At 35.9% G+C, this 22,311-nt stretch overlaps 1 protein-coding gene across 3 annotated transcripts in view; it reads left to right on the forward strand.

The window, feature by feature from the left end:
* STX18 (syntaxin 18) overlaps positions 1-22,311 on the forward strand; it is a 59,334-nt gene that overhangs the window by 32,532 nt on the left and 4,491 nt on the right. Inside the window, exons 2-7 of one of the 3 annotated variants that reach the window (XM_066317253.1) lie at positions 393-460; positions 10,700-10,815; positions 11,898-11,975; positions 12,078-12,144; positions 16,105-16,220; positions 20,610-20,698. In XM_066317253.1, coding sequence (XP_066173350.1) covers positions 393-460; positions 10,700-10,815; positions 11,898-11,975; positions 12,078-12,144; positions 16,105-16,220; positions 20,610-20,698 — 534 coding nt within the window. Of the gene's footprint in view, positions 1-392; positions 461-3,797; positions 3,821-6,650; positions 6,814-10,699; positions 10,816-11,897; positions 11,976-12,077; positions 12,145-16,104; positions 16,221-20,609; positions 20,699-22,311 lie in introns of those variants that run through there. The other 2 variants (XM_066317255.1, XM_066317254.1) reach the window with 2 other exon arrangements.

Genomic DNA, 22,311 nt, shown 5'->3' on the forward strand with positions numbered 1-22,311 from the left:
AAAATGAATTTATTTTGAAAGTGTACATTAAATTCTGGAATAATGACGTTCTGGATTGACAATTTAGATAATGTTTTGTGTTACCACTTTTAATATTTTTAATGTTGAATGCTGTAGTAATATTTACTGTTTAGTTTATGCTTTTTGGGAAGGTGTGTTTTTACTACTGTTCTCCAAGCTGGACCTTCATACAACAGACCTTTTTTAGATAATTTTTTATGTATTGACTGCTTGGAAAATGTGAAAATTTGAGTATAAAAGAGTAAATTTTATTATTCTATCTAATTATAGAATAGGAAATTTATTAATTCATGTTTGAAGTGTGGAATACTGAACTTTAAACAGAAAATTATCAGTTATCTGAAATTTAATTGTGATTTCTATTCATTCAGATTTCTCATATTGGAAAGCTGAAAGATTTTCTTCTACAACACAGAAAGGATTACATCAATGCTTACAGGTAAGTGTGCACTGTGTTTAAATGGGTTTATCTATTATTTATTTATCTTAATGCTTATAAAGTGAACATCTTTAAAACCTATAGGCATAATGACTACAACTAAAACTGAGATTGTTATTATTGGCTTACTGTAAACCACTATAAGATGGAAGAATAGTGCTGTCACAATGAAACAGGGTGCCTGAATAAAATGAGACTCAGAATTTGAAGATGGTTTCTGGCTCTTAGGGGTGAGTTCTGAAAGAAAACAGCCTGGCAGTCGAACTCCCACATCTTTTAAGGACCTGCAGAGTAAGTTTCTGAAGGGGTTCCTGGAAATGCAGGTTTTCCCTTTCACTCTGTGATACTAAACCTACCTGCCATGCCAAAGTATAAAGTCAGTAGCATCAGCAGGTCCTGGAGGACAATGATGCAAACTCTTCAGGCTCTGGAATGTAAATTCCAGATGAAGGGCAACAGTGAGAGGATGATGTCAGGGGACAGCAGGACAAGATTTGTTTTTCTGTGACAAAAGCTGTAGGCTTCAGCTCTGGTAGTTACTATTGTGTGAAGAAGAAAGTTTTGATTCTCTTTAACTGCTAGGAAGCACTCAAAACTTCTGTATCTGTTTACTTGTTGGTAACTTTAGTAGGAGGATTTTTAGAAGATTAAAATACAAATTTACATATTGATGTTTGTAAGAAAAAAATAGTATCTTCTGGTCTGCAGATAATAAATCAAGTTTTCATAAGATCTAAATGTTAGTGCAGGTTGTATTATGGGGAACTGAGTAGAAATCGTTGTACCATTTGAGAAATGTAAAATTTGCTTAGTAGTGAAACTTTGTCACATGCAAACCAGGTGAATCAGCTCTGTCTGCATTCCAATTCTGACACAGCCCTGACTAAAGCTGAGCTGTTAATTCAATCAAGGTAGATAAAATGCAGCCTAAAATCATTTTGGCTTAAAAGCTTCCCAGATACCAAACAGAAGTGCTATCCAGACAGATATCCTTTCTCCAGAAAAGGACAATGAGAATAGATGAGCCATCTGCTATTCCATAGGCTCAGTTCATATTGGAGGAGCAGCTTTTCTGAGAAACAACTCTAATCCTGAAAGGGTCTGTCACATTAAAAGCAATACTACCTCATCAGTGGAATCAAAATGTGTTCTGTCTGATAAGTTATCGGAAGGCTTCTGGCACTCTTTTTTTGTCTCCACAAGAGTTTAAAAGCAGTATTTTGTTATTTTGAGAACAAAACAAAAAGATGGATTCTTTTATATGTGAGAAGCTGTGGAAGCTATTCAATCAGTGCTGGTGAAAATCCTGCTCAGGGTGTGCACAGTGCAGTGTGTGAGGTGAATGAGGGATTCTTTTCCAAGGAGCAAGCAGAAGCAATGTATACAGCTCCATGTTGTGACTGGCTCTCTGCTTTTCAATGCCTGTTGGAATAGGGCATGAGCAACACTAGGTGGAGCCAGCAATTTATTACTGACAAAACTGGGTGTACTGTATGAAAACTTTGGTGTGCATGCAGAGGTTGAGAAACTGCAAATAATTCCAGTAAGAGCAGTCAGTAGGGATTAAATTTTGGGTAGTGTTTGTATTTTATTAACAGTAGTGTGCATCAAATGGAAGTGATTAGGGTAAAAATGTGTCCAGGTTATTTTTATTTCCAGAAATTTTTAATGTTCTCTTTGTAAACAAGTTGCAACAAGTTGTCATGGTAATTCTCAGTGCTTTTCGCCTTCCTCATCCCACCCAAGTCTTCATTAAGGAGAGGAAATAAGTGTTATTTCCTTTATTAAACCACAGAATAGTCCTGCAGATCTCATCTGTTCTTAATAGACAAACTTAAATTGTTTATGTTTGACATAAAAATGTCAAATGATTACTTGTGCTCTTCTACTTCATGGATGCAAAGAACATCATAGCATCTGTGCTGTCAGTCTTGCAGTCTTAGCAAATGCCTCACTCACTCAAGACAGCAGTTTTAACAACTCTTCAATATTTAAGTAATGGGGACAGTTTTTGAACAATTTAATACTAAAAAGCTATGCTGAAATTTATGTAGGAGATGTCAAATTTCATGAAGAAAATTGCTACTCTATATTTTGTCAGTTCTGCTGTTTGTTTTCCCAACTATAGCACGTGTTGGTGAAATTGAGCTTTTGAGTTGCCAAGTTGTATTATTGTCTTTCTTCTAAAACTTCTTCATAATGTGTTACAACCAGCTTCTTGATTGCTTCTTTGACCTTACCTTTGAAGATTATGAATTCTTTAATAATAGAGTTCTTATTTTTGGCATGCATGAAATATCCTGCTAAAGAGGGTATGCCTTTAATTCATTTTTAGAGGAAAATTTTTAGCAGTGAGAAAGTCAGTTGGCAGAGTGGTTATTTGAAACCAAGGCCCTGACCTATTTTATCAAACTTTAACTACTTAACTGAAAACTGACTTAGTAATTGCTTATTCACCTTCTTTAGTAATTGCTTATTCACCTTCTTTAGTAATTGCTTATTCACCTTCTTTCTTCTTGATTTGGCTGTTACCTACAAAATATCTAAGTGGCAAAACACAGGAAATTCTTGATGTAGTGATCTAAGCTTGCTGGCTTACAGGCCTCTGCACCCTTATGCTCTTGTCTATTAGGGTTTATTTCCTTTCTCTTACATGTAGGGTTTTTGCCTTCTGTGATAATGACTTTTTTGTCATGGTTTTAACTGCAGCTGGCAGCTCAGCCCTACAGAGCCACTTGTTCACTGCCCCCATAGTGGGATGGGGGAGAAAACCAGAAGAGTAAAAGTGAGAAAACTCATGGGTTGAGATAAAGGAAGTTTAATAGGGAAAGAAAAAGCCACATGCACAAGCAAAGCAAGGAATTTATTTACCACGGGCAGGCAGATGTTCAGCCATCCCCAGGAAAGCTGGGCTCTATCACATGTAACAGTGACTTGGGAAGACAAACACCATCACTCCAAATATGTGTCCCCCCCACACCTTCCTCTTTTCTTTTCCCAGCTGTGTGTACTGAGCATGAAGCCAAATGATCTGGAATATCCTGTGGTCAGTTGGGGTCAGCTGTCCTGGATGTGTCCCCTCCCAGTTCCTTGCAGCTGCAGCCTCCTCACTGGTGGGGTGAGATGCAGAGCAGGAAAGGCCTTGGCTCTGTCTAAGCACGGCCCAGCAATAATAAAAACATCCCTTATCAGTGCTGAGTTATCAGCACTGTTTGTAACACAAATTCAAAACACAAACCCCTACTTGCTGCTGGGAAGAAAATTAATTCTATCCTAAGCAAAACCAATGCACACAAGTTGATCACCCTTCCTGGAAAGGAGAAGACAGGGATTCTTGAGTCCTGAAGTTTTTTACAAGATGTGGGTACTTTTTCATATTTTCTTATTAAGTAATAACTCCTTTCAGAAGAGGATTTCAGATGAGGTCCCATTTTTAGTATATTGACTGCTATACATTCTATATTCTTCCTCTCAGTCCATTTGCTATAATGTTTTCCTACATAGCTTTTTACACTGTGCTGGAAGAGATCCTGTCTTCAGTCTTTGGTAACTTGTCTAAAGTCTCATCTATGAACAGTTTGTGCCTTTGCTTTTCATGATCAGCTCCTTCATGGTTATGATCACTGAACCACCAAGACAATTCATATGTATGTGTTAAAGTACTTCAAGGAACTTGCTGTAGTGTCTTAACACCTGGAAATCTGAAATTACCCTCTTGGGATTCCTTCACAGCCTTCAGTTTCTCTGAGGGATCTTTAAAGGTTTAGGCAGTCTAAAGACTGGTCATTCCAACTGTCTTAATGAGAATGTTTAATTGGAAAGGAATTGTGAGTATTCTAGATTTTTATCACAGAACACCTCATACTTAAAAGAAAAATCCTTGAGAGAAGAGCTTTTCATCTGGGATTATTAGACATCTAATTAATTGTGTTTTGCAACTGCAGAGATACTTATGTAGTTGATCAGTGTAGTGTAGATGACTTTGGAATAGAAATGTCACTTCTTCCACCAGAAAGGCTGCATGGGTGGCTCTTAATGTATCTTCATTACATGCTTCTGTGGTCCTTCTATGCCTTTAAGTGTTTGAACATTTGTTGTCAATTGCAAATAATATACCTTAAAAAATTATTAACAAATTATCTTTCTGTCTTGAAAAATAATGTTTGTGCCCAGTAATTATGCCTCCTGCTCTTGCATTTATCTGTGTCTGTCTTAAGGCAGTAAACCAGGTACATCATTTGCCACTTATTAGAAAATCATTGAGTGCTTATGCAGCGTTTTGTGGAGAATGTTTCCTTGTATTAATGATAAAAGAAGTAGCCATTAAAGGACTCTAAAAATAGTATTTTCCTGACTCCTGTACAATGCCAGGCTGCATTATTTTCTTGACTTAGTCACACTTTTACAAGAAACAAGGCCTGCTTTGTTGTATTGAGGTAGTAAAACATGTAGATGATCTGTAAAGGCTTCTTCCTGGAGGAGAGTATTCTTCTATTCTCCAAGGAGTTATTTTCAAATAATTTATCTACTTTTTTTTTTTTTTTTAATGACATTAAATTTATATATCACATTTCAGAAATAGTAATTTTTCATAGTAGACTCTGGAGTATCTCAGCAATATTTTAGAAAACTGATAATGCTATTTCAGGCATGCCTGTATTGCCTATTCTAGTAGCTGAGGCTTCAACACAGAACTAAAAAAATGTGTAAAAATTGTTGTGGAATGTTTTGTCATTTGAATCAAGGACCTTTTAGCTTGGATTTATGTCAGACAGCATTCGGATGGAAAAAGGCAGTAAATGAAAGTGCATAAAACTTAGTTAAGTAAGAAATTAAACTATTTAAAATATGCTAGATGCTCAAAGAGAAGAATATGACTGCTGCATTTGCAGCTATGGTAAAACATACTCGTATGTGCACTTAACACATGGGGAACATTTCTGTATGTATTTGCAAGGCAGTATCTGCAGATGGTAAGTTGGGCAAATCTCTACTATTTTACAACTGATTTATTTCTGCATATTGCTTCTCTCTCTCTCTTTTATAATACACTATTGGAAGACAATCAAATTTTTCTTTTTGATTTGTTACATTTACCAGATTAGTAAGCAGAAGATATTTTATGTATCAACAGAGTTACTAATTCCAAAAGCTAATGTAGCTTTTGCTTCCTTGTGCTTTGCCAGCAAAATAGGATCATAGAAATATTAGGCTGGAAGGACCATGGCTAAAACATCCAAAAAGAGAATGACTAGTGTTTTGCTTGCTTTTAAATATTTCTTTCTGTGAAGATTTCATATTCTCATTATGCTTTTTCCTGTTTCCCTATCCATGTAACTAGAATAATGTATCCCATTGTAATGATGGTATTTTATGCAACAACATGTTGTTCTAGTTGTTATGTTTGGTTTGTGATCTAGTATGATCCCAGATGACTTTCTGAAGAACTGTTCCCTAATCAGTTGTTCCCCATTCTCTGTGGGTTCAGATAATTGTTCTTGCTGCAGCAAAGAGCTTCTGACCATTCCTTACTCAAATTCTTTTGTGTCATTTCTCCAGGCAGTATTGTTTTGAATTGAAGTCTTGTTCTCTTGATACAGTTTTAATATGCTTAACTTTATGCCTCTGAATGTTTAGTAAATATGTACTCCATTCTGCTGAGTTATTAATGAAAGTATTAAATAGCATCAGATTCAGGACAAAATCCTCTGAAACATGACTCAGTGTTTCTGTTTTGTGTGTAACTACCCCCAAGTTCAGTTTTGCAGTTTCATTCATATGGTGCTTATTTCTTTTAACTCCTTTATTCTCTGGGAGCTTGTGAGAACATTATGTGAGATGATAACAAGAGGCATACCAAACTATAGAAGTGATTGCTTTTCATCCATCCATAAGACCTGTTACTGCATCCCAGCAGTAAATTACATTGCCTATGACCTACTGCTGATACATCTTGGGTACTGGTAATTTTTCTGTTCTTTCCCGAGTGTTTAAATATTACTTATTTATTCCTGTAGTTTTCTAGAGTGAGTGGTCTTCAAGTCTTCTGCGCATTTTTTGTCCCTTTAACCCTATTTTCAAAGAAATTTGCTAACCTTTTTCTTTTTATCCGTCATTTACTTATTCTCTCCTAGTTCTTGGTGAGGCTACATCTTGTCATTTGATGCATTTCCCATTTTATTCCAGGGCTTGGTCTCCTGTCTCTGCACACTGTACGAATGTGCATACGCCCTGGGCTTTTTTGGAAGTTGGTTAGTTCCGTTCAAGAGTACAGCTTTGTCACACAGATAGGAGGGATATGCACTTCACCAAGTTTACCCTCAGCATTGTCCCAGGAGCCACTGTGCCTTCAGGTACACCTGTATTCTATGACCTGGTTCATGTAGCTCTCTCTCATACACTGTTCACTCAGCAGCCTGTTGGCTGATACATTATCTGACACTTGCTGTTTCTGATGATAATATCAGCGAAGAATTACAATCTTTTTAAAATGACAGAGGTATTAAATTTAGCCCAGATGATTTAGAAGCAGTAAGCGAAAAGGATTAGTAGCTGCAGCTTTCAAGTGGCATTAATGATGAAAGTTAGTGCAAAAAAACCAAACCAAAGCAATAAATATCTAGAATTAATTCATACTCTGCATATAATTTTACTTTTCTGGTGAGTAACAAGCCAAGACCACATTCTTAAGTGTTTCTTACAGTAATGTTTGCAGAGCAGTCTCTTGTTATCACTGGCATCCCTTCCCAGTTGTGTCTCATCCTGCACTTGATCCTTTTCTGAGTGTGATCCTGCATGCTGTGTTCCTTTAGACTTTTCAGTAGAAATCAGAATTAATTTGCACTTTGTATTCTGATCTTTCTGTTTGAGCTCAAAAAAGCTCAGTTTATCTCTCACTGTATTGCCTACTCTTCCTTTTCATCAAGGGCAGAACTGCAAATTATCATAAAGTAATTTCTATATGAAAACTACTAGTTCATCAGAATTCTTTTCTGTTCCTTTTTAGGTTTGCATTTTCTCTGCAATTTGACCTACTCATTTTTCTAGACTGATGAAATCTGCCTGCTTGATGGTCATTGTCTTCATTGTATTCTTCACCCACTTAGAAAAATCACAAATAAGCCATGTTGCCTTCTAGCCCAAGTTTCTTATGAAATTTTTTCATATTGGCAAGTATGAAAATACAGAGGAATTTATTTTCCTCCTTTCTCCATTCTTTATCTGTGAATATCTTGGTTAATTATTCTGATTGCTTCTGAAAAACCTGATTTGCTTGGCCCTTCTTGATTTAGTGATGGAACAGTCCACTGCTGTGATACTGTCACTGCACTTCTGAGCATGCATTTGTATCTCTGACATACAAGACACAGCTGGATTTCTTTTTTCTGTTCTGTTGTTTTTTCGTTTGATGTTTTTATGTGGTTTTGGTTTTCTTTGGTCTGTTTTATTTTAATGAACAGTTCCTCTTCCGGTAGAGGATGGTGATTAAATGGATTTTCAGTATAATCTCCATGTGCAGTGGGGACTTCAGTACCCTGTTAGTACTAGTGGATGCCATATGTGTTCTGACATAATGGGATGTGATTGTATGACTCCATTCTTGTCTTCCCAAGGAGGTTGGGTTTCAGGTATCCTTCCCTCTGAGTGGCTTGACCAGCTCATGTTCAAAAGCACTGGTACCAGACACTATGTAAGCTGTAAGCAGTTATAAAAGGAAAAGTATTCTGTTTCTTGTTTACTGGATTAAGCTGCATTTTACTAGCTTTGAAGCTGTAAAACTCCTATTTAAGAATTTGATCTACCGTATTTTTCTGTAAGTGGCTAGGAAAAGTAACTTAACAAGTTGGTTCCCAATGTTAAAAAGCTGTTGCATTTATCCTCAGTGTATCACTACACTACCACTAGTTAAACTGTTAGTAAAAAATGAAGTGTGCCTGAGGCAAGTTTTTTTCATATTTATTTCTAAGTCTGATTTAAAAGAAAATTCTGGTTTGCATTTTGTAATCTTTATTTTACCCTCTTACGTTAAAAAGTGCATAGAGGTGTAGGGCTCTGCAAATACTACAAAGCTGGAAAGTACACAAGAAGCTAGACATAAACACTGTAAAGAACTTTATATCCAGTTCAGTAGCAGACCAGTCAGAATTTATTATTGTAATCTGAAATAGAAGAATGGAGTTTTTTCGTCAAGGAGCCATCATGCAGCTGTTACTCCATCCTTACTTCCCACCTAAATCTGTGTGCCCCAAAATGCTCAAGTAACACTCTAGGCTGAGCTCACTGACTGATATTATGAATTATGCCGTACCAGATGGTCTTAATGGTCCCCTTCTGCCTGTGTGGAGCTGGACGTAGGAATGGATTTTCTGGATTTACACATGCTTAGAACTTGCTTATCTGACAGACTAGCAACAATAATACCTGTTGCTAAGCTGTGTAGAGGGACTAGGGGAGAGGTGTGCCCCAATATATATATACAGTATGAGTTATCTTGCATTTGTAACTGCCCGTGTGCCATCTTAGCCAGGTTGGGGTAATCTTCTCTTGTCAGCTATTTCTAAAATCAGGCAATTTCAAATCTTTCATCATTCAGAAGCTGCTTTCTCAGAAAGTGTGATTTAGAGATACAGTTTAGAAAAACACTGATTATGGCTGTGATAGGGATTTTGCAACAAATTTATGAAACCTGTCTGTCCTGAACAAAGGAGAGCAATGCAGCTACTAAAAGATAAATGGAAACACTATATATGACTGGTTTTCTCTAAGGAATAAAGAATAATTTTATGACATTTAGAATACTTTTAATAAGAGGGGGAAAAATGCCCTGATATTTAGATGTCAAATACCTGGCAGTTTTGGAAACAAACACATGAAATACAGGCTATTGCTTCTAATTAGTTTGTCTTACTGTTCTCTTGCTAATCTGTGCCTCTGTGTTAGCTGACCAATAAGCAGAAATTAGTTTTCAAGTCAGATGAACCATATCATGATTTCTTTATGTAAAACCAGTAATACAGAATGGGAATGAAGAGATTTTGGTACAATACTTAAAGACTTTAGAGTATAGTTAAAGCTTTATGGAGGAGATCTGAACCTGTGCTTGCAGTACATTGACGATGCAGGAAGGAGCTGCTGGGTTTGTGTAGGATGAATCGATGGGATGAGGTTGTGTGAACTGGTTCTGGGCATTCCTGCAGCTGGGATTGCAGCAGACACAGGGGAGCTCTGGCATCATTGCAGTGAAGTGTGTAGGGCATCTCTAAAGATATCAGGGTAAATATTGAAGATCCTCTCTTTTTACTTGTATTACTGCATTAATGTAGTTGCATTACACATGAGGAAATTTTCACATATAAAAGTAATAATTTCAAGTGCAGGTATGGGTTAAGGTTTTCTTTCCTTTTTTAAAAAGTAGATATAATGGGCTGTGATCACTGCATCATCAGGAAATGCAAGATGAACTTTTTTTGCTGTAGCAGAATTTTATCATCCTGTCACCTATGGCTGAGGAAACACTGTTAAATACCTTTATACAGTATTTTTTTCTGCTGGTTACCTACTGTGAGTTAATATTTTAAGGACAGGCTCCCATTTTTATCAATTGACCACAAAAAGATATTAGCATTAGAAAATACTAAATGCATAATGTATAATCTAAAATAGAACTAAATTATGGGAACAGGTTTTAATAAATATTGCAATCAATTTGATATTAAAATTGTGCTTTATTTTCCAGTATTCTTCCTCTAGTTTGAATTCACAAATTCGTAGCACAGCTACTTTAAAAATGAAGTTCTGTGCTTAGGATAATGAAAACATATTTCAGTAAAATAAGTTCCATTTTTTTGTACTTCTTTCAGTATTTGAGGCATTCCTTTATGTTAATTGGTTTTGTGGTTTTAGGACATTTTATTGAAATAAGTACTGAGTGCAATGATATATTTTCTAGTTGTATTTTCTCCTTTTCTGCTCTGTGTTTGCTTATGTACAAGATAATAGGAGATACTGCTTTTTCTACATACTTTAGTAGTAAAAGTGTTCTAAAAAATAAGCCTCCTAACTTTACAGGAGTGGCATTTTTATCAGTGGTAGTTATTGTACTTTCTGTTACTTTTTCTGTGAAAATCAGCATTGTAGAAAAGTTCTTGCAAAGATGGTGAGTCAGAAGAGGTCTAAGGTGTGTACTTGTGGATTTTATGTTGGGGATTTTTTAAGTGACAAGTTTGTTTTGTTTCTCAGCCATATTATGTCTGAATATGTGAGGATGACAGACACAGAGCGTGACCAGATAGATCAAGATGCCCAGGTGTTCATGAGAACATGTGCTGATGCCATTCATCAGCTCAGAACAGAAGGTAAACTAAGCAGCTCTTACATGTTTTTTTTAGTTCTTGATAAAGACTAAGGTAATGCTGAATACTGTTGAATAATGGTGAATCTTAAATGCTTTAGGAAAAAGATTGTTGTCTATTTGTTTGCATTGACATAATCCCATTGGCTGATTAGTTCTGTAATTCTATTTTCTTTAATGATAGTGGAAAGAACATAGAGTTTTGTTCATGTGTTCAAATACACCAGCTAACAAGTGTAAAAAAGAGTCTTAAATATTTGCTACTTGAGTAGTAATTCAGCACTATGGCACGGAGGCCTAAACCAAAGCTCTCTAAATTTGATGGTTGTCTTTTACTAGCTTGTCTACCTGTAAGGTATTACAGGTATAATACTACCAAGTTTGAGGTAATTAAATAATTTTAACAGAGTTCTGGTAAATTAAAAGTGGTTTTGGCAACTTGAATATGGGATCATACCTTTACTACACTGTTTTGTAAAAGTTGTAGAGAGAGAATTTCTGTATTGCCATTTTCAAGTTGACTTGCTGCATCTCTGTATTTTACTGATACACAAAAGATTTTCATCAGATTTAAAATGTCATCTAAACACAGTTGTAGCATTATTCAGAATCACTGAATGTCATCATGGGAACTGCATAGTATAAAAATGAAAAATATCTACATCTGTGAATTAAAAGGATGTTTGACACAATAAATCCCAAAAATTACTGCACAGTCTCTACACCAGAGAATTTGAACAAGTTCAATAATTTAAGCAAGTTAAATCTCTGGATCTGTTTTGCTGTTCTTAGCTAGATGCTGTCTATTCCTGTTTACAGTTTAATTGACATAATGGAATTCTGTGGCATATATAAAAATATTATAGGACACTAGTTATGTTCAGGTTTTGGGTGGTTGTAATGACTTGCTGTATTACAGAATCTATATTTAAATATAGATGTGTTTAAAAGAAATATTAATATATAACATATATAAAATGTAACTAGGTTTTTGAATACAACTTGCATATCAATGGAAAGTACGAACTGTTGTGGAATTCAGTAAAAAGTTAAAAGATTGTTTTGTATTTTTCTTTTGTATTTCAGCACACAAGGGTGTCCAGTCTGCTCAGGTGAAGGAGCACAGAACAGCTGTCTTGGACTTCATTGAAGATTACTTAAAAAGTACTTAGTATTTACTGAATAGTTATAAATGGATGATTGCATTTTCCAAGAAAGGAATCATGCTTTTTTAACCTGAAATTTTGTTTACTGCTGTTTAAACAGGAGTGTGCAAACTGTATTCTGAACAAAGAGCCATCCGAGTTAAGCGAGTCATAGATAAGAAGAGACTGTGAGTAGCATCAAAAAAATAGTTTAACTATGCCTTTCACTTGTAGGACATTCAACAAAACTGTTGTTCATGTTTAGATTCTAAGGAGATTGTTTTAATCGAAGTTTGTAGTTGGATGAGCAACTTTTGTTGTCAACAAGTGCATTCCAGGGCTCTTTACACTTCAGGCATGTGAAGTCAAGTCTGAAAGTGGCAGAGTGCCATTATACTGTTGTAATTCTCATTTAGGTAAAGGATAAAAGCACCAAATTAGTAAAATGTGGGTTAATCAACCCATATGACTTACACAAATTCACCAACATTTTTTTGTTTAGTACTTTTTTTAAGGTGCTATCTTTCTGCTAAACAAGTGACTGTGTTGTTAATAAATATTACTTGAGATGGCAGATGTTCATGGCAAGCAGAAACATGATGAAAATAAAAACTAGAATGTAACTTCTGAAGTGAAATGAGCTTTCTGAAGTGGCACTTTTAAAGGCTGCCAATGTGGAGCTGAAAATATCTAGGAGACATTAAAGGTCTTGCTGCTTGCTGCCTTTTTTATCAGGTGGGACTTCTTTTCAGTCAAGTTTTAAACCCCGTACTTCTTCATTTTCTTTTTCTGCGCACTCCCAATTGTGGGAATGATAGGGAAAGTGAGCAGGTTTGCAATTCATTTAATACCTGAGAGGTTTTCCAAGTCTTCTCACTCTGCATTATTTGAATAGTAACTTTAAGGTCCATTATCTATTTCAATTTTAAAAAATATAGTTCTAGAATGTGCACATAAATAAATTCTTGAGCATTTTTCCAAGACTTGGTGCTGGTGTATCAGTTTGGTGTTTGGGTTGATCGGCTAAAGTTACATTGCACCCAGGGAGATGTTTTCAAAAGTTCATAAGTATATTTTATTCAGAATGATTCAGCCTGATTAAGCATGATTAGATTCACTCAAATATATCCTCATGAGACATAAACAGCAGTGCATGTGGAGAATCAGCCCAATACCAAGAAAACAAAATACCCCAAACCACTTCTGAAATTTGGTAAGAAGTAACGAGCAAAAAGTAAAACATTGGTGTTTTTGGAGCCCCCATATGTTTTCAGAAAAAAAAATACAGAAAAAACTGTGTGGTACTTTTAATGTGTTAAAATACAAAATCTTATCAGTATTCTTCATGTGAAAGAGCTTCAAAGAAAGATAGCATTGTTCTGCAGTCGTAGCAGTAGCTAATGAATACCACCTCTTCTGTTAGTACTCTTATGTTCCTGTTTCCATGTAAAAACCCAGGTTCAGGATTTCTCAGATGAATAGAGAAAAAAACCTCAATTTGATGTTTTATTTCAGAAGTTAGAGAACCACTTAACTAAAGAGCAATAAGGTATTAATTCTTAACCCAGAAGATGCATTCTTTTTATTGGAGAGTCCCTCTATGCCTCTCTTTATGGATGCAAGAACTAGAAAACAGATGTTGACCAGGTGGAGTCTGTGTGCATTGCACATGTGATATAATGGCTAAATTGTAATTTAAATTAAAATTCAGTTCAAATAATAACAAGGCATAACCCAATCTTTATTATGACTTAAAGAAAAATAGTATGACTGATTTGTAATTTCCCTAAGGATTTCAGTAGATGCTTTATGTGATAAGAACGTGTACACTCTCTTAAAAGAGCTAGGCGTCCTTTAAACAGTGCATCCCAGACACTTTGCTCATTTCAAATTGAAAGTTTCCTGTATTTCTATTGTACTGGTTTGAAAGCAAAACCAGTGAGAGGCTCCAAGTGAGAAATACAATTTAATAGGAAGAAAAAAAAAAGTAAAATAAAATAAATGCAATAATATAAAAGACCACTGACAAAATCAGAATACAACCTGACACCCTGTTGTTGGTCAGGGTGTTGGAAACAGTACAAAAGTAAGCCCTCCTGGAGTGGCAGATGTGGTCCTGTTGGGAGCAGAGATGGTTCTGTAGACAAAAAGGTCAGAGATGGGTCCAGTCTTCCTTCAAGAATCCCTGTGTCTGGTGACACTGGTGGCTCCTTTTATCTAAGTGGAAATGGTTTGGCTCCTCCTCCCTGGGTAGAGCATCCCACAGTGAGATGATGTAATGTGTCATGTCACTGGCGAGCTTTAATGGCCCATTAACAGAAAATATCCCCATGGAGGTAATGGGAGGGTGGAAAGGGATAAGAAACAATGTCCCACTTGGTTTTAACAGCTGGCTTGTTATCAGAAAGGCAGTCACCCCCTCCCTTCTGGAGTTACAACAGATAAAGAAAAACCCCTCCCCAAGTGAGTTTCAAAGGATGGAATAGAATAAACTTTTTTTGGTTACATAACCCGAGACATGTATACTGTGCATATTAAAGACAACAAACAATAAAGGAATGTTTCTTTAGAAATAAATTAATTGTAGTGCAGCTCTTCTTTCCTGCAGCTTAATGAATTTAAAATATGTGCATATCAGACAATACTGAGAAGTTTGCCGTAGAAATAGATTTCATCATGTTTCCTTTTATATTGATAACTATCCTCAGCTCTTCAACAAATTGCCTGAGTGTTAAAATTTTCCTACAGAGGTTGCCTTTATGTATTCACTCACATTTTTTGATTAAAAAGTTCTGCTGGTTAGAATTAGTTCTGCAGAAAGAAAAGCTGAGAAATAGAAACAGAAGCATTTTTTAATCTGAAGGTCGTTGGTTGTGATTTTCAATTTTAATGTTTATTGGTATTTGAGATTATATTTAATTTCAAGTTTAAGGTTCTTTTTCCGTTTGAAGATTTTGTGAATTATGTATGCAATTATTCAAATCAAGCTGATATTTTTGTTACCTGGGGAATTGGTGTTTTAATAGTATTTAAACTATTATTTGAACTGCACAGATATGTAGATAAGTACTTTTTTCTTATTATTGGGCAGATTTGAGAGGGAGGAGATGAGAGTAGAGTTCTTCTCTGTAAAATTACCAAAAGCCCAGTACTTGCAGAGGTTTTATAACTAAAAAAAATCCCTGCTGCTGTTTTTTCTTGTTAAATAGCAATCAGTCAGTGATGACAATTGCATTATATTCTGTTACTCACAGAATTTTTTAATTATGGGTTTGAATATAGACACAATGCAAAGAAGGAACACAAAAAGCAACACCTTCTGTTAGGCACAGGGGAGAATTGCAGATCATAATGAGATTAGCTGTTGGTTATATGTGAGAGAGTGGGAAGTGAAAAAGGGTGGAGTGGAATCACCTACAGTGCCAGGTGATTCCACCCATTGGTTTTTGGGTTTTTGGTTCTTTACCTTCTCCATTACTGAACATCCAACTGCTTGCTGTGTAGCAGTTACAGAATTCACTGTAAACAACAATAATCCACAGAAATTTACTGGAAAAAATGTGTTATCACTGATTTTCAATATTTTTTGATGCCACACTGAAACATACTTGACAAGTACTTAATATATAATCACTAAAATAGCTTCTCATATTTTGCATTTCCTTTGTATTAAAATTACTTAACAGGGACTTAGAAGTAGTATAAGAAAGCTAATTCTATTGTATTTTCTTTATGATAATTGAAAATATGAAGTAAAATTATCATTATTACTTGAAAAAAATAAAGAAGTACTGCTTGGCCATTGCTACTAAAAATTTTTCAGTGTGACGTAAATGTTGGCCTTTTTTTAAAAAAGTACATTGCATTTTTGAAAGGAAATTTAATAAGGTGTCAGTATTTTAGGCCATAGCCTTCAATATTCTCAACTTTGAGCATATGGTGCATTTTGTCCAGGAATACTATTCATGCTTTCTTTGCCTTTGTAACAATATTTCAGTGACAGTTGCTAGGTACATTGTGTATCTTGGCTGGAAAATCTTTAATGTGAAGTCCACAAGAGTTAAATTATTGAATTTAGTAATCTGTTCTCATTTTACAGAAACACATCTGTGTAGTATCAGTTGAATCATAAGTTCTTGTACTTCTAGGTCCAAACTTGAACCTGAGCAGACCAATGTGTCCAAATCTACGCTTTCCACTGAGAGATCTTCACAGAGTCCTTTAGAGGATTCTGAAGAAAAACTTTCTGCTGAGGAAAGCAAAGGTAAGAGTAAAATTTAGTTATGTTTCACTTTTTGTGACAAGACCTGTCTGATCAATAGTAGTTCCTTTACTTTGGAAGGGCCAGTTGCTATGACTGGCATGTTTTCCATTTTCATCTTCCTTGAGCTGATCAGGTGAAGCATATTGTGAGACTGAGGAAGCAAAATCTTAAACTTTTTGACATGCCAGCTAAACAAGTCATATGCTTTGCTGAGTTCTTCATCCTCTTAATAACCTCTTTATGAACTCTTTCCTTTTCATTTATTTTTATCAATATCATATCTTCTGAAATTTGTCTGACTTTTCCATATTCCTTTCACTGAATGCAAGGAATTACAAAGTAGGTCAACGACTCTCTGGGAACATTCTGTCATTTTTAAGCACAGAGACCTTGAGTTGGACACTTCTACAGTAGGAACTCGAAGGTGGAACATGCTCACAACAGAGGAGGGTTATTGGCTGCTCAGATCTAGTAGTTTTGGGGCTTTCTTCTTGATAACATTGAGTTGCCCTGCTGGGAGGATTACATCTCATCTTTCAGTGGGCAGGAGATAGTTAGAAGTTCAAAGCAGTCTCTCTCACCTTGTGGCCATTTCAGATGGTGCAGATCTTGGTGGGATTTCTGAGCTTTGGTTCCGATTCCTGGTTGCGTCATTCTCAGGCTGAGGGAGCTTCTAAACCATTTCAATTCTCTTAGCCATTTCAGCCTATCCTGGGATGTGTGTGCTGGCAGAGCTTTGGAACACAGTGCCTTTTGGAGTACCACCACTATGCAGATAATTTCAGGTTTCATGCCTAAAGAGAAATCTTGTTTCTGTGATTCTGAAGTTGCCTTCCCTGGCTTGAGGTCTCCCACTTGTGTTGTCTAAAAGAGACAAAGGTACCCTGTGATTTACAGCAGGAATTTTTTTCTTCTAATTACATTACCTTGGGATAATAGTTTATCAAAATAGAACAAATGCAATGATTGACCATATTATTGTGATAAACAGTTGTTGTTTCTTAAGTGATTTTTATTAAGAGATTTAAGTTCCTGTTAGGTGACTCCAGGGCCATACAGAGGGTGGATTCATGTGAAGTGGATGCTTCACTTCTGGATGAAGTCTCTAACACTGAATTGCCTCACAATGTGTGAACGACTTCATTTTCTGATAATGGCTTTGCTTATCTTCCTAACCAGTGTGTACTTCTGCAGCCCTATCAGTGTGACTTTCTTTTCCCCTGACACTGAATTTATCGTAGGAAGTACAGGTTTTGATTATGTGCCATTTCTAGTGCTTTCCTTTTTATAGTGTGTCTTAAGTGATGCAGTACACAGGCACATAGATGAGTTTCACCTCAACCTGTTATCAGTGTTTTGCAGCTGTGAGCTGGTGCCACTGGTGAAGCAGCAGCATAGTAGCATCTTCATTGCCCCGTGCTCTTTCCTTGTTAACAAATGTCCCTGCAGTCTCTGGAAGCTACAGTTTTTAGCTCCAAAAATCTGTGCCACACTATGGAAAATACTGTTCCTTGGTTGCCTTGGACACAGCAAACCACTGCAGTAAATAGAAATGCAGCTATTTTATTGCACATTAATTTTGATGACTCCAGTTCTCACTTTCATGAGCTTTTGTTTTAATTTTTATGAGAAAGTAGGGGTCCTGCCACACAAGGTTGCTGACTAGACTTTGAGAAAACTATGGAACTTGTATATCAAAATAAATCAGTCTGGAACAGTATGCAAATACATCCAGCCTGTGATCCCTCACACAAGAGTAAGTGCTGGTTGCTGCTGCTATAGGAATCAGCCTTGTGACTTTGCTGGTAGGTGGTTGTTGAAGTATGAAAACAACATGAACAAGATGACTAAGAAACAAGAAGCTCAGTTTAAATCTTACAGCCTTTGATTTATACTTTTTTCCAAGTAACATTTCAAATTTTTAGGAAGCCAGAGAAACGTTTGCATTTTGAAATAAGCTGTTTCATCCTCAGGATGTTGGTGGTTTAGAGAATGGTGATAATTTGTTTTTTATGAATTAGCCATCAGCAGCATGCCTGGGTCCCTTGGGTTAAATCTCATCTGTAAAGATACTTTTGAGAGCAGCTTGTGGTCCTGTCCTTAATTTGAACACTATGATAAACAGCTGAAAATGTGCTACCTCATGTGCTGAAGCACCACTTGGGTTTTGTCTGTTTTTTTTGGCAGAAACCAAAGCAAAATATGATTAGCTTTGTTTTGAGGCAAAGCACCTGTTTACATTAGAATTATAGTGGACATGTCTCATGGTAGGAAAATAGTCTCTCTGGAGAGTGCTTTTATATACTGACAGTATTTATTTGCATATTACAAATTTGATATTTAGTTTATGGAAATAAATGTAAATAATGAGTAGCTTTTGAACTTGTCTACAAGTTTAGCAGCTGTCTCCTTTTAGCATGGAAAAAGGTTCAGAGGATTTGATCATTATTTTATATCTCTGTCACGAGTTAACTACTCCTGTTTCTGAAATAGAAATGTAGTTTGGCTTTTGCTTGCTGAATTGCAGAAAAGTATTAATGTCAGCTCTGTGAGAGCTGCAGAAGGCCCAAAACATACCACAGTGACAGGAGGAACCCTGGGGGGATACATGTTTCTTGCTTACCTCTTACCATAAGTATATTTGCTTATTAGCAATCACATTGGATACAGGTGCTGTTTTTTAACAGTGCTGGCAGGGCCTGAAACTAATTGGTTCCTCTGGGATGAAATAGGAGGTTTGGAGGTTTTTTCTCCTATTTTTTTTTTCCTCTGTAAACTAATTATCTTAATTTGTTTGAATGCAGTAAATAATTTTTTGTAATTTTGATATAAATACATTGATTACCTAAACAAGTAAGTTTTTGTTCCCGTGAAATAGATTTGAAATACTGAAAATACCCCATGGAAAAAAATAGTTGGATGCTTTCTAAACAATCTTTAAAGAGATTCTTGGGTTTATATTTTACTTGTCACGAGAAAGGACTGATCAGTTTTTTGGTTTGGGTTTTTTTTTTCTAATTTATTGTATTTTATATCTACATCCCTCGTTTGTAACGTTGTTGTTTATACATACTGTTGAGGTTGCTGGGAGGCGAAAAAAAAGTTTATAAAGGAGACATACACAATACTCTTTTACAATATTAAGTTTTCAAGACTTTACACAAATACTATCATGAAAGACAGAAGGGAAAAACTTCTCCTTTTATCTCTTTTCGTATATGTCTGTATAAATAGGACTACTCTTTTCAGAGGCTTCCTAAGACAAGACAGTCTCTGACTGATGCATCAGTGCTGCTTAAGCAATTGAAAAAAATTATGTCTAGGAAGTTAAATTAAAATACACATAAAAGCTTAAAAGACTGGAATAAATAGGAAGCCTGAAATGTATGAAAAGGTAAAAACTAAATCCTTCTGTATTTTAATTTGCAACCTGCATCTGATGCATCAAAGCAGGTTGAGGGTTGATCCATTGTGGGGTGGTACAGATCTCTCTTGGATTTTGTAAGATTGTTACAGCCAGGGGGGAGAAGAGAGGCTCTGTCAAGGCTGCAATCTTAAAAGGTTTTTAAACATTGATGCTAGAACAGCTTCAGAAACAGTGGATTCCTGTAGCACAGTTTCTTTTCCCGCCCATTCTAACTTCTTCATCTATAATCAGAAGTATATAATTAAGCCTAAAATTAAATCTTCCAGAATGGAATAGCCCTTAAAAGAGCTTTTATGCCCAACTCATACAAAGATTTATGCAGATGAGTAGCTTTAATCAAAGGGGAAATACTACTGGAATGAATGAAGCAGCTTTGATGTATTATGGTTAATTTGTAGGGTTGGAGCTGATTCCTGTTACACGCAGGAAGACCCCTTGCACAGTATGGTGTAGGATTTGCACTGTAATAGAAGTTTAAAGAGCATGACAAAATCGAATTTGTCTCTGAGCTTTGCTCAAAACATCTTTGAGATTCTGTCTTTAGTTTCTGACAAGAGGAGCTGGTGGTTCTGTGAAGTCTCACTGGAATATAATACTTTGTATATAGACTGTCATTTTGAAAATTGGGTGGTTTTATCTGTTAAAAGACAACTGCTACAGTATTTTGTGCCCTAAAAACCTTTAGTGCATCATAAGCTGTTTTACATCCTTCTCTGTCAGTATGTTAATGCAACTCTCTTTAGTTCACAAAATTAAACCTACATGAAGACTTTTGGCCTAGTTTGGAAATTAAAGGTTATTGATGTAATTTTGTGCTGTAAATAAAGGGTGAATCTCAGTAACTGACAAAGGAGATACAGCAATTTCATCATCAGTCTATTATGGATGAAAATTTTTTTTTACTTTGCTATTCAGTGCCCTGTACTCTTCAGTGTCTGAGGTGTTTGGTGGTTCTTTTACAGACAGGAATCTGCCTGATGCCCAAAGTAACCTTGGATTATGGGGGGATGGCAGAGGGGAAGATGAACTGTCACCTGAAGAAATACAAATGGTATGTTTATCCTGTGTCTGTTCATTTTATTGTATTTTCTGCTGTATTCACATGTGGTAAGAAGGAAAAGTACAGATTCAGCTAAATTAACTTGTAACATTCTATGCAGAACAATGCCATAAGAAGATACACCTCTTGCTTGTGACTTGCTGGTTCTTCTGGTGGCAACTAATATTTAAAAATGCTACAAAATATTTACATGGAGATGTGAAATTAATAAAAACCATCTTTCGAAAATTGAAATTGTTTTCTACCATTACAATTACTAATTGCTTTGTTTAGTCAAGAAACTATAGAAGTCAAGGCAACATCAGAAGAATCATTATGAAACTTCTGAAAGAAAAAATAGTTTGCCCTTCTTTCTTGGACAGTTTCTAGAACACAAATAGTTGTACTGTTTAACTATTACTGTGAAGTTATAGTTCATTTTATTTCCTTTTAATTTTTTTTATTATCAAAATCATATTGGTTTTCTAGAAGGAATAGCTACAAAGTATCTATCACAACAGAATTTCATGAATTTTAACATTTTTACATTTCTCTGCTATCAGCATGTTTATAGATTGATCCAATTCTGCTTACATTTGAATAGGAAATTTCTGACATAGGCATGATTGCTGACAGCCTGTCAGATTTTTTGATATTCCTAAAATTCATCCTTTTGAACATAGCTTAAAATTCTTAGAAAACCTCTCTACATTACCACACACTGCCTTGGTTTTATATAAAGAAAAACTGATTTCAATCAGTAGCTGTGCAGATATCAGAACAGTGAGCTTTATAGGGCAAAGGGCTGCAGCAGTATGACTTTGTGAAGCTTCCTTGGCAGTGCTTTGAGGTGTTCCCAGACACAGCACACATCATTCTTCCAGTCAGAGATGAGTAAGTTACACATAATTATGGTGTGGCTTGTTAAAATGTTCTTCAGAGGCTGCTTAGTATACTCTCATATTGTTCTTGAGTGCCAGTCCAAAATCTAGAGGCTTATTCCCGCTTTCTGTTTTCTTTACATATTTTCATAATTCTTTACATATTTTCATTCTCCTGTCTTTAGGCACAATACTGTTAGGCCCCTTTCAGCTTCCCATGAAACAGGGGCAACAGGAGGTGGGGATGATTGCTCTGACACAGCCTTCTGACTGAAAGCTAAATGCAGGTTGTGATTTGTAGGCCTAGGATCATAGGAAAAATCTTCTCTCTGAAAGGGTTTTCGAGCTTTGAAGCAGCCCAGTGAAGTAGTGGAGTCACCATCCCTGGCAGCATTTAAAAGACGTGTAGACATGGCACTTACAGACATGGTTTAGTGGTGGCCTTGGGTTGTTACCTTGATCTGGGGGATCTTTTCTATCATAAACAATTCTATGAAGATGGCAGCTTGCAGTCTGTAAACTGCTGTGTTGGTTTTAAATCGGGATGGTTTGTGTCATATCATACTTAGCAAGTCCTCAGTCATGGTTCCATGATCCTTTGTGTGGATAAAATAATGAATTAAAGCCCTATCACTGCTAAAGCACCAATTTCTATCGGATTTTTACCCTCAGGAGAGAGCTTGACATTGTTCAAAATGTTTGCAGGCTACTGCATGACTTACACAATAAATTTCAGTTTATAAC

Source organism: Sylvia atricapilla, chromosome 4, assembly GCF_009819655.1.
Source record: "Sylvia atricapilla isolate bSylAtr1 chromosome 4, bSylAtr1.pri, whole genome shotgun sequence".
NCBI classification, from domain to species: Eukaryota; Metazoa; Chordata; class Aves; order Passeriformes; family Sylviidae; genus Sylvia; species Sylvia atricapilla.